The following is a 14,426-nucleotide window of genomic DNA, read 5'->3' on the forward strand; positions in this document are numbered from 1 at the left end:
TAGATAATCCGTTCATACGGTCTTGGGCCGGCCGTCTGGCAACTAGGTAGGTATGTAGGTAGGCGGCTTGAGAAACGCACGGGACGGCAGTGGGCCGGTTCGGGTAGAAATGGCTTGGCGTGGGCCCGGTGGCACAGCGTGGACGGTGACAGGATAGCGAAAGACGGTGACCTGAGGCAGAAGATGTGGAGAGAGTTTTTCTCCGTCTCGGCGGCCTGCACGGCCTGCGTCGGCGGCCTTGCAATGCTGAGACTGGAGCATTGCTTTGAACCGGAAGCCCCCTCAGTACAAACAGAGTACCTTGCCTTGCCCTTACTGATACCTAATACCTACCACTGGACCCCGCGCCTGCGTTGCCTTCCTTAGACGTGCATAGCGCGTAGCAACAACAGCTGGGCGCCTAGACGCAGACTGACCGCTTTCGTTCCCTTGTGGCTTTGCCCCCCCGCCCCCTCCTTCAATGGCTTTCCGTTTCGCTACAAAACGTACGGTCGACCTGACCTCACGCATCATCAACCCAGCAAGGAGACCTGTTGCGCGCATGTACGTGTTATCCGTCGCCCCGACACAACAGCTGCTTCCCAGTTTTTCTTGAAGACGGAGATCCATGGCTGACCAAATATCCCAGTCCTTACCAATTACGAAAATACAACGTCTTCGCAACCCAGACCTCTGCGCCCCGAGCTACCCCTCCCCGACGAAACATCCGAATACAGAACCCCCAGCGCATCGCTGCTACACGACACTGCTCCTTCAAAAGAAACATGTGCAAACACGGAGAAGCCGCTGGCGGCGGCACGCTAAACTACCCGCGCGAACTGCTGCCTACCAACGTTGTCCCGCGCCACTATGATCTCACTCTCGAGCCCAACTTCGAGACGCTCAAGTTCGACGGTTTGATTAAGATTGACTTCGAAGTTGCTGAGGACTCCAGCACGATTTCCCTGAACACCCATGAGATCGAGATCAAGCATGCCTCATTGTCTCTGTCGGCTGCCGGCCAGCAAAAGAGCCTTAACGATCCCGTCATCACCTACGATGAGCCGAAGCAGGTCCACAGTTTCGACTTCAAGGATAAATTGATCAAGGGCGAAAAGGGCACTCTTGAGATCAAGTTTGTGGGTGAATTGAACGACAAAATGGCCGGTTTCTACCGCTCATACTACAATAAGCCGGATGGCACCAAGGGCATCATGGCCACCAGTCAGATGGAACCCACCGATGCCCGCAGAGCGTTCCCCTGCTTCGACGAGCCGGCTCTCAAGGCGGAGTTCACTGTTACTCTCATCGCTGATAAGGCCTTGACCTGCCTTTCCAACATGGATGTGGCTGAAGAGAAGGAGCTGCCTTCTGGAAAGAAGGCCGTCCGGTTCAACAAGTCACCCGTCATGTCGACGTACCTTGTGGCGTTCATCGTCGGAGAGCTCAACTACATCGAGACGAACGACTTCAGAGTGCCCATTCGAGTCTACGCCCCGCCTTCTGAGGATATCGAGAGAGGTCGGTACGCCTTGGACATCGCCGTCAAGGCTTTGGAGTTCTACGAGAAGGCCTTTGGTCTCCCCTACCCCTTGCCTAAGCTCGATCAAGTCGCTATTCCCGATTTCGCCGCTGGTGCTATGGAGAATTGGGGTCTAGTTACCTATCGTACTGTCGAGGTCTTGTTTGACGACAAAACCAGCGGTGCCGCGGCCAAGGAGCGAGTCTCGACGGTTATTACCCATGAGATCGCTCATCAGTGGTTTGGAAACATTGTCTCTCCGGACTGGTGGCACGCCCTCTGGCTCAACGAAGGTTTCGCCGAGTTTGCTTCTCGGTACTCTATGAACGCTTTCTTTCCTGAATGGAAGCTCAGGGAATCTTTCGTTCGTGAGGACCTTCAGGCGGCTTTGGGCCTCGACGGTCTGAGAAGCAGTCACCCTATCGAGGTTCCCGTGCACAAGGCTGAAGAGATCAACGAAATATTCGATAGCATCAGCTATGCCAAGGGTTCATGTGTCGTACATATGATCTCCGCGTACCTCGGAGAGGAAGTCTTCATGGAGGGCGTCCGGAAATACCTCAAGCGTCATGCTTGGGGCAACGCCACTACAAATGACCTGTGGCAAGCGTTAAGCGAGGCTAGCGGCAAGGATGTCGGGTCTATCATGAACATCTGGACTCAGAACGTTGGATATCCGGTCGTCTCCGTCACAGAGTCCGGCAAGTCGATCAGCGTGGAGCAGCACCGCTTCTTGACGACGGGGGACGTCAAGCCTGAGGAAGACAAGGTTCTTTATCCCATCTCCCTGAACGTTCGTACGAAGAGCGGTATCAACAAGGATCTCATGCTCACGACGCGTGATGCCAAATTCGAGATTGACGATGCCGAGTTCTTCAAGATCAATGCCGACTCTACCGGGTTTTACCGGACCAAGTACGCCATTGACCGACTTGAGAAGCTCGGAAACGCCGCTGGGATGCTCTCCGTCCAGGACAGAGTTGGTATCGTGGCTGACACATCAGCTCTTGCAACTTCGGGCTACCAGAAGACCTCATCCTCTCTGAGCCTGTTCAAGGCTCTTAGCAATGCGGGCGAAGCCGAGTATCTTGTGTGGGACCAGATTTTGACCCGTTTGGGCTCGATCAAGATGGCTTGGATTGAGGATGATGCCATCGTCGAGAAGTTGACCGAGTTTCAACGGAACATCGTTAGTGGCATCGCCCACAAGCTTGGCTGGGAGTTCTCCAGCAAGGATGGTCACGTTGAACAACAATACAAGGCCCTCACATTTAGTGCAGCTGGTATGTCTGGCGACGAGAAAGTCGTCGCTGCGGCGAAGGGGATGTTTGAGAAATTTGTCGCTGGGGACAAGACGGCGATCCACCCCAATATTAGGAGCTCTGTCTTTTCGATTGTCCTCAAATTTGGTGGCGAGAAGGAGGTACGTTGATACCGAGGTTCTGGCTCTCGAGAGGGGTTTTTTTGCTAACCACGACTTTAGTACGATGCCGTACTCAAATACTACAAGACCGCCGAGACAGCCGACGAGCGCAACAGCGCGCTGCGTACTCTGGGCCAAGCCCGCGACCCTAAGTTAAGACAGCGTACTTTGGATCTTCTGCTGAATGGCGAGGTTCGCGACCAGGATATTTATATCCCAATTGGCAGTCTGCGTTCAACCAAGGATGGCATCGAGGCCCTGTTCGACTGGTTGCAGACCAAATGGGACGATATCTATACCAAGTTCCCTGCTCAGTCTTCCATGATCGGAAGCATTGTCAGTTACTGCACGAGCGGACTCACAAAGCAAGAGCAGTTGGATCAGCTTGAGAAGTTCTTCGCCGGGAAGGATAAGAAGGGTTTCGTCAGAGCGCTCTCACAGTCTACCGACTCCATCAAGGCCAAGATTGCATGGACTTCCCGTGACACGGAGGACCTACGCAAGTGGCTAGGCCTCTAAGCCATGTCTTTGACATCCCACTAGGGTTAGAAACCCGGTTAAAATAGACATATTGCTTCAATTGATAAACAACACGAGTCTTCAGTTGTCTCCCGTTATCCAAAGCCGTAGTGGTTGCCCGTGTCTCCATGTACCACACACGTTTTTCGATTGTGGGTCCCTGCGATCGACGTTTGTAGCGTACCCAGTGCGGAACTTAAAACTTAGTGACGAAGACCGCGAGTGCCGCTCTGGCATATCTCATTGTTCAAGGTGACTGCGACAGCTGACGCACCGAACCGCGCCCTTCCACTTTGATCATACAACTTGGTTTGAAGGACTCTTGTACTGGAAGTCTATCGCCCGGGCTTCCTCCAAAGATGACGATGCCCCGATTCACATCTTCATGGCAGGTCCGCGCCGAAGCCGGCGAACCATTCGCCGTGATCCGCGTCCGCGACCTGCAGGGCACGCTCAAGGCCGGAACCGACGCCTGGGGCCGCCTGAACAAGACGCAGCCCGTCATCATTTCGGCGGAGCTCTCGATGGCGCAGCCGTTTGACGGCGCCTCGGCCTCGGACACGGTCAGCGACGACACAGTGCACTATGGCCACCTCGCCAAGGCCCTCCTTGCTAGTCTAGACGTGGTCAACTCGCTTGTCGAACAGCGAGGCAGCCCTTTTAGCCTGTGGTTCGCTCTGTTGCACATTTACGAGCACCTGTCGGGGTACCGTCTGGACCACCGCGAACGGACGCCCGAGGACGTCGTGCGCACGCACCAGGGCGGGACCCTGAGGGCGCAGCTGGAGAGGGTGAGGTATATGGACGTCACCCTCAAGCTGCCCAAAGGCTCGCTGCTAGGCGATGGCGTGAGCATCTCGCGGGCTATGGTCTTCAGTGCGGCGAAGCCGGTGGTCTGGAGCGAGACGCTCCGTATTCATGGGCTGCGGGTGCCGACGCTCATCGGCGTCAATGACAACGAGAGGAAGGCGAAACAGGTCGTCAAGACCGACGTGGAGATTGAAGGGTACAGAAGCAACGTAACAGGGGAAGACGACATATATGTTGATGTCGAGTCCGTCATTGTCAGGGTGAGTTCATTAGTTACTCCCTTTCTTCGTTCTCCTACGTTTTCCCCTCGTCCCCTCTTCTTGGCTCACGCATTGTCCCCCCACCAAACATCAGAGGCCTAATGCTGACATTTCGAAAGACGATGGAAGAGTCGTCATTCGAGACACTCGAAGCTCTCGGGCCCGCCATCACCAGCAGCATCAGACAAGGCCTCGCAGAGCGTGGCAAGTTATTTGGCCTTTCCGGCTGGGTGATCAAGGTTGTCATGGAGAAGCCGACGGCCATCACCATGGCCGCCGCCTCGCGCGTGGAATACAGAGAACTTTCGGGGGCAAAGCCTTAATGAAACCTTTGAGGTTGCACGAATGAATTACAAGACTGATCTTCTATGCCACTCTATCGGGTCAAGAATGGGGGGGACTGAGGGATTCTCTCGTAAACATTCATCCGGCTAGTGCGTGGCCATTGATGTTTCGTCGTATGGAACAACACTCAGCAACCCTAAACATCCCAAACCACCCTCCCGCGTACCCCCTTTGTCTCTGTTCATACCTTAAACTTGTCACACTGCGGGACATCTCCGTTGGTAATCTCCTGAATGAACTCGGGATCAGGGTCGAAGAGCATGACATGAAAATGTTCGACAGCGTGGACGGACTTGAGACTCCGCCAGTTCTTGAACCAAATGACCTTGAAATCATGTTTAGCTCCAAGTTCCGAGTTCATTGCAGAAAGGGATATTGGCATGCAATTCTCAATAAAAGACAGTTCAGAAAGCAGTGTAGACTTACCGTGTCAGGTTTCATCTTTGAGCGGAACGTCTTGTCCACAAAAGCGTCGATCTCCTCTCTTGCCCTCTCCGTCAGATCCCCCGTCGCCGGGTTCTCTTCGAGCTCGAACTTGGTCCAGACAACAAGATGTACGATCCGGGCATCGATCCCGTACGGCCAGTCGTTGTACAGCACCCTCCAATCCTCCTCCGTCTCGAATGGCTTCCCCACAGCTTGGAGTGGCTCCTGCCACCCCAGCCGGTGCTTCAAAACAAAGTTCATGACGCTCCCGTACTCTTTGATCAGATGATGGATGAACAGCCGATACCGTCTCAGCTCCGATGGTACGCGCTGGAACAGGTCGAGCCTGTTAGTCGCCACGAGCCGGCGGACCTCATCCCACGTCTGCGGGCGGTAGGCGCCGTCCGGGGTGCGCAAGATGCCCACGTCTTTGGCCGAGAGGTTGCGGAGGCCCTCCGGGCATTCGTCCGTGCGGCTCCCGGGCGGGACGTTGACCTGCCAGTACGGCAGCGTCGAGGTCTCCACGATGCTTCCCATGGTGCTCAGAGTGGCTGGGTGACTCCTGACTAGCCAGGACAGCCTGGCAGAGAGAGGGAGAGAGGGAGAGAGTGAGTGAGTGAGTGAGTGAGGGAGGAAGAGAGAGAAAGAAAGAAAGAAAGAGAGTATTGACTGAAGAAGGCGTCGTTCCAAGAAAGTGTATCGAGTGTGTTGTTGCGGGATACACGATCGCAAGGTAATTCCACGGTTGTCAGAGAAATGAGACAGCGAATTGGACCTCTTTATTAGAACGGGTGTGGACCTGGCCTATTAAGCTCGTGTTGCATGCACTCCGTATTGGGTATGAACGACAAGTCTTCTCAATTGGCGCACTCGTTCGAGGTGTTCTTAAGGCTTAAGTAAAGATTCTCCTGGTCGGCAACAGCACTGTCCATGGATCGGTACATGCCGGCGTAAATATTCGACTCGGCAGACGACAGCCAGCAAAGTCTCTCACAGGCACATACATACAAACAAAGCAAGCATCCCGCGCCCGCTGCAAGGCCCCGGGATCAGGGGACCCTCATGCAAGTAGGCAGGCGTGCGTTTATTTTTGCTTCTCCAAGTTTCTTTTTCTTCTTTTGTCTCACCGCCAGTCGGCGCCGGCCGGGATGTTCTGGACGTCTCCGAGCGGAACTGCAGGTCGAATTCCCGCCGACCGGTCTGGTAATACAGGAACAGCCCTAGCAGTATGCATAAGTACCTCAAGATTCGCATCGTCATGATTAGGTAAAGCAGGTGGTCTAATGGTCAATGAAACACAGCGCAGTGTTGCCTTATTAAAATACTATCAACTCCGTTCTACTACTGCCGCCGATGTGCAGAAGCCTCCCTTTTGGGGTGTGCTTAAGAGGGGACGGTTTTTGGTTTCTATTATTCCAGAGCGCTTTCAGATTGCCAATTCATGATGCTACAGAGCATCGCATGACACCTTCTTTAAATTTTGCTCAAAATACAAAAAGCTGCCAGAGCCACTTAGTGCTCAAGCAGACGCAAGCTACCCTGCACAACAACGTTCTCGAGGATGGATCCAGGAGGCACATCAATAGTGCTGCCTTCCGTCGCAACAATGATGACGGTACCCTTGAGCGTCACGCCGCGGCCAAGGTTGACAGCACCGGTGATGGTGAGGTGGTCCAGCTCGATAATCTTGGGGATGGAAGGAATGTGCTTCTGGAAGTCCGAGACCTTCTTGAAATCACTGCCCAACTTGATGAGAGGGGCGTCACCGAAACGGCTAGAGCTCATTTGGAGCTGTCCATGCTTAACGGTGTAGAGGTCGGACTTGACGAGCATCAGGTCGGAGCAGGTCTTGACGGGCAAGAAGCGGCGACGAGGGACGTTGACACCGTGGGCGTTCTTGAAGTGACGGATGGCGGCACCAACGGCAGTCTCAAGCTGGATGATGGAGATGTCAGACTCGCCCTTCTTGTCACCAGGGATGGTCTTTCCGTTGGGAATGATTTCCATCTCGAGCTCGTCGTTCTCGACGACGCGCTTGATGGCCTTGAGGTTCAACCAGATGTTGTTCGTGTTGAAGTACTTGAACTTCTTGATGGACTTGAACTCGTTGACATGCTCCTTGGGCACCTGGGCGATCTCAAGAAGACGGACGGAGCCCTCGTAGTCAATGATGGTACCACCCTTGACGTCGGCCTTGGTCTTGTTGGTCAACTCCATGATGTACTCAGACTCGGTCTCAACCATGTGCTGGAGGATGCGGAGATCGACGACGGCACCCAGGTTGTCGACGTTGGAAAGGAAGACAACCTCGATGCCGCGCTCAATGAGCTTGTCGAGGATGCCAGAGTTGTAGAGCGACTCGAAGACATCACCGTGACCAGGGGGGTACCAGTCGTTGATGGACGAGTCGTACTTCTTGGGGACGGGCAGGAGAGAATCCTTCAAGATTCTGGGGTATCTGGACTGGTTGAAGGTAAGGATGTCGACGTTGTGGCCCTCGTACTTCTTGATGATGGAGGCGGTGTCCTCATCCGTGTTGAACGAGTTCATGAGGATGAAGGGGACGTTAACGTCGTAGGTGCGGTTGAGGTACTCGATCTGGCGAACTGACAAGTCGAGGAAGGACATGCCGTCACGGACCTCGATGACAGACTTGGGACCGACGCAGCCCATGGAGGTACCGAGACCACCGTTGAGCTTCAGAACAGCCAGTTTGTTGAGGAACTGGACGGACTCGGAGTTGGCAAGGTCCTCGTAGTCAACGACCTGGCCCTGGGCGGGCGGGGCGATGCGGTCCCAGTCGCTGTATCCTCGTTAGCCTCAAGCTTGCCGTGTATTCCTGTTCCAGTATAGACCTACACAACATTTCCCTTGGCCTTATCGTTCAGGTAGCGGCGGAAGAGGGCGAAGAAGTTGTCCATCTCAGTCTCGAAGAGCTGTCATACGGTTATCGTCAGCGGTGGTGCTTGATGACCTGAACCGGGCTAATGATACTGACCTTCTTCTGCTCGGGGTCCGAGACGGTCTCGGCGAGCTGGGTAAGGGCATTGCGCATCTGGGCAGCGGCGACGCTGGTGGAGGTGTTCTCGAAAGCCTTTAGGAGATGTTAGCATCTTGCTTGTGCACAGAGTGACAACTCGGATAGAAGCCCGTGTAAGAGGGGTACTCCGAAGCCATCGTCAAGCAAGAGATCCATAAAGGAGTCACATTGCGCGTTTGGCCCGCTCGCTCTTCTCCCCGATCGTTGTGGAGGTCGTTGTGGTTCAAAAAGAACGCCCACTAGACTGCCAGTAGTCTCATCCTCCGTACGAAGCCAGTCAAAGTTCCCCAAGGAAACCTCAAGCTGAACATCGTAGCAAAGTCGAGGTAGCTGTCGGTGAGACTCACTCCGTCCTCGAAGCTCACGAAAAGTCGTGAGCGACCAGTGGCTTGGTTTTATAGCACACCAGGGCCGAGTGATTACACATGGAGGAGCGCAGATGCAGGCAGGCTTGGCGCTCAGAACAAACGATGTCTCGCACAGCGACCAGTCGAGGTGAGGAGCAAAGGCTGGGCGCAGACCTTGGAGGGCCTCATTCGGGGCAAATAGCAAGTTGAGGGGGTGGAGTTTTCAGAAGCATACCATGTGAGATCTCGTCTTGCCGTGGTGACGGGAGCTGAATTCGGCTTCATCGCTCTTGCCCTGACCGCCCAAAGGGGACTTCAGGTGAGTGGGCAAAGCGCTCTTAATTGCTTGAGCCATTGTGGGCAAAGTTTTGAAGAAATTCGCGATATGTGAAGTAGGACTGTATGCCGAGAGCGTGTCAGCAACCGCAGTGAAGCAAAAAGCGATCTCAGGCCGAATAAGATTGTGGTGTTTGTTGTGTTGGGGGGGAGTGTGGGAAAGGGGAGAAAAAACAGTCGGGCAAGCTCGAGGACAGCGGGGTACTGCCTACCTACCTTGACAGGGAACTCGCCGTGGGATTCGCGGCGGATAGATTGCTGGAAGCTTAGAGATATGCGTAGCCTGACGTAATTCGTGAGCTTCTCCATACGATTGGGTATACAATCAAGCAATGTACGGAGCTTCTAGAGCGGGCGAGGGAGCGGGGGAACGGGCTAGAACTGCGACTGAAATGGCGACGGGAGGCAATCGGAGGTGCTTCGAAACCAAACAACGAAGCTGCTGCTATTGTTTTTGGCCGCTGGTTGGAGCAAAAGGTGCGGTGATCGGCGATATGGCGAAGGAGCGGGGGCTTCGTGGAGGGGAGGGGAGGGGCGGTTGGGGGTGGTACTTACAGCAATAGCAACGACAATGTCAACAAGCAACGAGCGAGCGTGGGTTGGTTAATTGTGTGCAGAGAGAGGGGAGGCGAAGGGAGAATCGTCAAGAGAGTTAGAGTCGGCCAAGAGGTGGATGGGTGAATTGTCTTTATAGCGGTGATATCACTGTGGGAACCTGGTCTGTTGCAATTCGCATCTGGCCAATTTTCATTTCATCTCGTCCCCCCGTTCGTACAGTACGCTCGTGGGGGGGGGGACGGGGCAGTCACTGGAGGAGGGAGGGGCTGCCGCAGGAGACACGCCTCACCACACACCCTTTCTTTACCTTCTTCCACCTGCCCCCCTCCAGGGGGTGGCAGTTACCGCCACCTTCATTAGGTAGGAGGTCCCTTCCTTGCCTTGCTGCTATGTCATGCCACTCCATGTTCGTACCCCCAGCTAGAACTATACCCGTTATGCCTTCTTTTCCACGTCGTCTACCACAAGGCATGTGTTGCCTTGCTCTGGCCTCGTCTCTTCACAGCACAGTCATGGAATGTCTTATATACAATCTGCATCCTTGTGTCTCGAAACATGCGTCAGCCCGGGCAACCGCTTTTGCTCGTATTTCCACCGCCAGCTCGACCCAAATTTCACCCCAAGACCAGTCCCGATGTCTCCCACTCATCCAGTCCACCTCCTCCTTCAACTGCGACCCTCCCTCCACCGGGCCTGGCCACCGCCTTTCCCACACCCCTGTGGCGCGTTAAACTAGCGATACCTAAACGAGAGAGGCTGCGGCGGCGGCTGCAGGTGCTTGCTTGCATGGGGGCAAACGGCAAAGAAAAACAACCATCTAGAAGACATTTCATTGTTTATCTATCGGGTTGCGCAATCCAGTTGGGCGTGTCCCGAAAGATGCGAGTCGACCTCGGGGTTCCGTCAAGGCAACGAATCGCTGGTCACCAGGGTTCTCACTGCGCTTCGTCCTTTTTGCAGGCCTAAATTCCGGCATGTTTTCCGTAAATATGAGCTCCCAGCTTAGACATGTCTAGGGCACAAGGCTCATCTTCATCTCTGTGTCATCCAGCAAAACGGAGCTCCGTACTGGTTTCTCGTGATTTACAGATCCAGTTCACGTCAACGCCCACCCACTGTCGTGCAGCATCTGCTGCATTACGGATGAGCTCTCGGAACAGGTATTCCCTAGCATCGCATGCACTAAAAAGGTGTGAGACTCCATCAACTGCGGAGCCGAACCGTCTGCGCTATAGATTCATCGAATGGATATCCTGAAATATCACAACCCCACCATCCAACACCCCACCAGCTGTAAGATGAGCTGTTGTTCAGCATGGCTCTCCGGAGACCTCGCCCCCTTGAGTTGCAACGCAAATGCTTCCTCTGAGTCGGCCAACCAGTGCTTCGGGGCGCATAGCCATTCCTTAGCAACGCCGCTTCTTCAACACTTCTTCCGGAAGAACAAGACAAAGGGCTAAAGCGGTCCGTCATCCGCCCCTTCTCGCCGACGTTCTTCCAGCGACGTGCCTTTGTTCCAGAGATACTGTTGGTCGAGCTGACTGCCTATCAGCCGGAGACGCCTATGCATCGCAACCGTTCCGCACACACACCCTTTCGCATATTGCTCACCAAAAACTTGCCACCACCCTAAACTTCCCGACTTCGCTAGATTGGTCGGAAGCAAATATGTTCAGCCAGGCTATTCGTTGCCCCTTCCAGCTACCATACTCATCGCTTCACCACTTCGGAAAGAGATTTGCTATTTCCTTGGTGGTTCTCGCCTGTCCGTCGTCAGCGTTGGAGTCGAGAAACCAAGCCGGTCCTCTTGGGAATCTTTCCCGAAGATTCGCTCTTCTGGAGCCGATGATTCCAACCATGCATGACAGGTTTCTTGTCAAGTTGTTGAACCAAAAGCGTTCCCCCCTGGGTGCCGGCATCTGCGCCCCGGGCGGGCCACTTCCCACTTGGCTTCTTGTTTTAGTCATCTCTCAACCAGTCCAAGGGGAGGGATCCATCAATATCCTTACCGCCAGCTCGGAAGTTTGATTGCATACTGCTATGCAGTGGGCCAAGTTTGTTCAGGAGGACAAATGCAACCTAGTTTACTTTTCGAACACAATCGTCTCATCGCGGCGGCGAGCGATGAAGCTCTGGAGTTTTCAGCCACCACCCGGGCCTTACTATCCCGAACTTATTTTTCAGCCCCGGGGAGCCAAGCCTGCGGCTGTCCGTCCAGCCCGACTAGGACGGGTGCTGTCTTGATGTCTTGCTGTCACTCAAAAAAAGACACCCTGCTCGTTGTTCCCTAGCACCGCTAGCGTAATTTGCGCTTTGAGACGCTATTTTCGATAATGGCATCCCTCTCACAAGTTCCGAGCAGTTTTACCCACGCCGCCTACTCGTTCTAATCAAGCAATCTGCTGCAGACCCTGGCATGAGCTGATTAGCTAGCAGGGGAAGTAATGAAACGAAACAAACGAGGTGAATGTCACCATCCGGGTCACTGCCATAATTAGAGCAGGTAAGATACCCAATCCGTATCTGGACACGAGGTAGACCATGAACAGGCCACCCCATCAAATAAGGCTCTCCAATGCGTCCCACGTGGGGGGGAGGTCTAGCTCTCACGCTTGAGCTTATACACACACCGCAATATGGCTAGGCATCGAATAGGACGAACCGGTTGATAATGGTCGGATCGTCGAGAAGCTTCATCAGATCAGTATTGCTGACCAGATATGGCGGCGGGAATCGACTTTGGCCATCTCTTGGTTTTTCCTGGTTTGTTTCGATAAGACCTCACCCTGGGCCAAGTTATTGTTTCCGCTTGATACAGCGATGCTTTTGCAACGGGCACTACTATCGCAAAGCTGCAATCGTTGCTTGTCTCGTTGCCATTGACCACCGATACCAGGTGTTCCTTGCTTAGGGATAGCATCAAGGGGGGAAAAGTAGCCGAGTTTACAACACTTTGGCCAGACTCCCCGCAGCACATGTATACTTTCGCCAACAACCTGTCAATTCATCATGCTCGTGAAAGGAGGCGACACTGGTCATTATTGCACTATAAATCATAGAATACGCCCAAACGCCGGCACCCGATCACCGACAGGGGCCTCATTATAGTATCGAGCCTCCAATGTCGCCGGCCGAACCTTCAAGGGGTATAAACGCTTCAATCGCCGGGATCCCCGAACCGTGTCATTATTTCTTCTTCTGGAGCTTCTCCTTCTCCATATTCTCCGTACAGACTGGGCAGAACCAGGTGCCGTTGGGCTCGCTCTTAAGGCCGACGCACGACCAGTGGAACCACTCATAGGGGCAATCCTCGTTGTCGCACGCCACCATGTCCCCAAAGCTGACGTTCTGGCACGTGCAGTACTTCTTGTCGTCGCCGGCCTCATCATCTTCGGCATCGAGCATGCTTTCGTCGCCATCGCCATCCTTGCCGTCGCGCGTGGGTGTACCGCTAGTACGGTCTATACGGCTGCGTTCGCCGTCATCACCGCTTCCGCTCTCGGCATCCGACAGCTCACTGTCCGCTGTCGAGGCGGGCGAATTGCGACTTCCAGGGGCCTTCTTCACGCGGGATAGTGACGATTTGTTGCTGTTAACGGGCTTCTTCCGACTCCCTGCACCAGGTGTCCCCTTTCTCACGCCAGACACGCTTGACGCCTTGGTGGATGATGATCTGGGACCAGCACTACCCGCTCGTACAGTGCCGTTTGGTCCAGTGGTGGTGGGGCCCTTTGGTGTGCCTGGGCCCAGAGACGAATGTCTTGCCAGATTACTTGATGTTGTGGGTAGACTGCCCAGTCCAGAGATGGACCGCGGTCCTCTTTTGGGCGCGCCACTTCCCGGACCTGCCGAACTCTCTCGCGCTTGACGGTTGAGTATCATGCTTGCAGCAGGCGTCGCAGGGGCAGAGGACGCGTGCTGTTGAGATTGGGCGTTGCGAATCTGGGGGTTTCCTGCGCGCGCCGCAGTTGGACTCGAAGAGTTGACGATCGGGTTCAACGGTGCCGCGGTAATGGCTGCTCCCACAAGGTGACTAGCAGGATTGACAGATCGACCAGATGGTGCAGAGTGGTTCGCCGCGCTCGGCCGGATCAGAGAAGGGCATTCATCGGGGTCGTTGAAACCGGGCTCTGCGCGGTCATAAAGCATCTTGATATGTTGATCGAGGTTTCGTAAGTGCTTGTCCATAATGATCTGCAGCTTCTGCGTCAAGGCGATTTTCTCAGCGGCCAGCGTATCGGCACGACTGAAGTTATCACGCATCTGAGACCGCATAGTCTCCTCGCGAGGGTTTGCCTCGTGGCTGCCATTCGCCCGGATCCATTTCTGTATTTTTCCGTCGCGGTCCTCGATCAACTTGACGCAGTCATAGTACTGGCGGTCCCTGTCGGCGATTTCATCTTGTAGGAAGCGGATCTCTTCGGGGAGATTTTGGACGCGGTTGAGCCAGTCGTCGAGAATGATGGCCGGATCGAGGGCCTCGGCCGTCGGCATCCTTTTGACGAAGTCGATCGACAAATCGTCTCTAGGCATCTTTGTGTTAACGACGAGTTCCCCAAACACCCCGCGGCTGGGCAAGCAAGCGTTCGTTGACGGGTAGGGAACAAGCGGGCGACGAGACGGACGACGACGACAAGGTACTCGGCAAGGACCACAAAGAAGGAGTGGGAGCGGGGGTTTTTGTATGCGGCCAAGGCAGTGTTCTTGTTTGAGGACGAGGACGAGGGGACGAGATGGGTGCGTTGATAGCAGATCGGGGTGACGTGTACGGAGTGAGGAAGGCCTCGTGAACCAAGGTCATCGAAATAAAGAGGGACAACGAAAGGTAAGAGGGTATTGGAGCAAAGCAGAATAGAGGCAG

At 54.5% G+C, this 14,426-nt stretch overlaps 5 protein-coding genes across 5 annotated transcripts; 2 read left to right on the top strand and 3 right to left on the bottom strand.

Moving 5' to 3' along the window:
* Positions 1-252: 252 nt before the first annotated feature.
* LY79DRAFT_532143 (peptidase family M1) lies at positions 253-3,539 on the top strand. The gene is made up of 3 exons (XM_060556278.1): positions 253-543; positions 629-2,924; positions 2,985-3,539. Exons 1-3 carry the CDS (start codon positions 461-463, stop codon positions 3,441-3,443), a joined length of 2,838 nt encoding a protein of 945 aa, XP_060420465.1. The 5' UTR covers positions 253-460; the 3' UTR covers positions 3,444-3,539.
* Positions 3,540-3,802: 263 nt separating this feature from the next.
* On the top strand, positions 3,803-4,836 carry LY79DRAFT_664378 (FolB domain-containing protein; the record flags this gene model as incomplete). The annotated part of the gene is made up of 2 exons (XM_060562877.1): positions 3,803-4,513; positions 4,633-4,836. The coding sequence occupies 2 exons, from the start codon at positions 3,803-3,805 to the stop codon at positions 4,834-4,836; spliced, it is 915 nt and encodes a 304-aa protein (XP_060420466.1).
* Positions 4,837-5,039: 203 nt separating this feature from the next.
* On the bottom strand, positions 5,040-5,821 carry LY79DRAFT_664379 (uncharacterized protein; the record flags this gene model as incomplete). The annotated part of the gene is made up of 2 exons (XM_060562878.1): positions 5,040-5,183; positions 5,285-5,821. 2 exons carry the CDS (start codon positions 5,819-5,821, stop codon positions 5,040-5,042), a joined length of 681 nt encoding a protein of 226 aa, XP_060420467.1.
* Positions 5,822-6,558: 737 nt separating this feature from the next.
* Positions 6,559-9,290, bottom strand: LY79DRAFT_532148 (UTP-glucose-1-phosphate uridylyltransferase). The gene is made up of 4 exons (XM_060556279.1): positions 8,907-9,290; positions 8,283-8,378; positions 8,144-8,220; positions 6,559-8,087 (listed from the first exon to the last, which is right to left on the bottom strand). Exons 1-4 carry the CDS (start codon positions 9,024-9,026, stop codon positions 6,797-6,799), a joined length of 1,584 nt encoding a protein of 527 aa, XP_060420468.1. The 5' UTR covers positions 9,027-9,290; the 3' UTR covers positions 6,559-6,796.
* Positions 9,291-12,751: 3,461 nt separating this feature from the next.
* LY79DRAFT_503500 (PHD-finger domain-containing protein) lies at positions 12,752-14,098 on the bottom strand (the record flags this gene model as incomplete). Its single annotated transcript, XM_060553400.1, has 1 exon — positions 12,752-14,098. The coding sequence occupies one exon, from the start codon at positions 14,096-14,098 to the stop codon at positions 12,752-12,754; it is 1,347 nt and encodes a 448-aa protein (XP_060420469.1).
* Between the last annotated feature and the right edge of the window lie 328 nt (positions 14,099-14,426).

This window comes from Colletotrichum navitas, assembly GCF_030913465.1.
Source record: "Colletotrichum navitas strain CBS 125086 chromosome Unknown LY79scaffold_1, whole genome shotgun sequence".
NCBI classification, from domain to species: Eukaryota; Fungi; Ascomycota; class Sordariomycetes; order Glomerellales; family Glomerellaceae; genus Colletotrichum; species Colletotrichum navitas.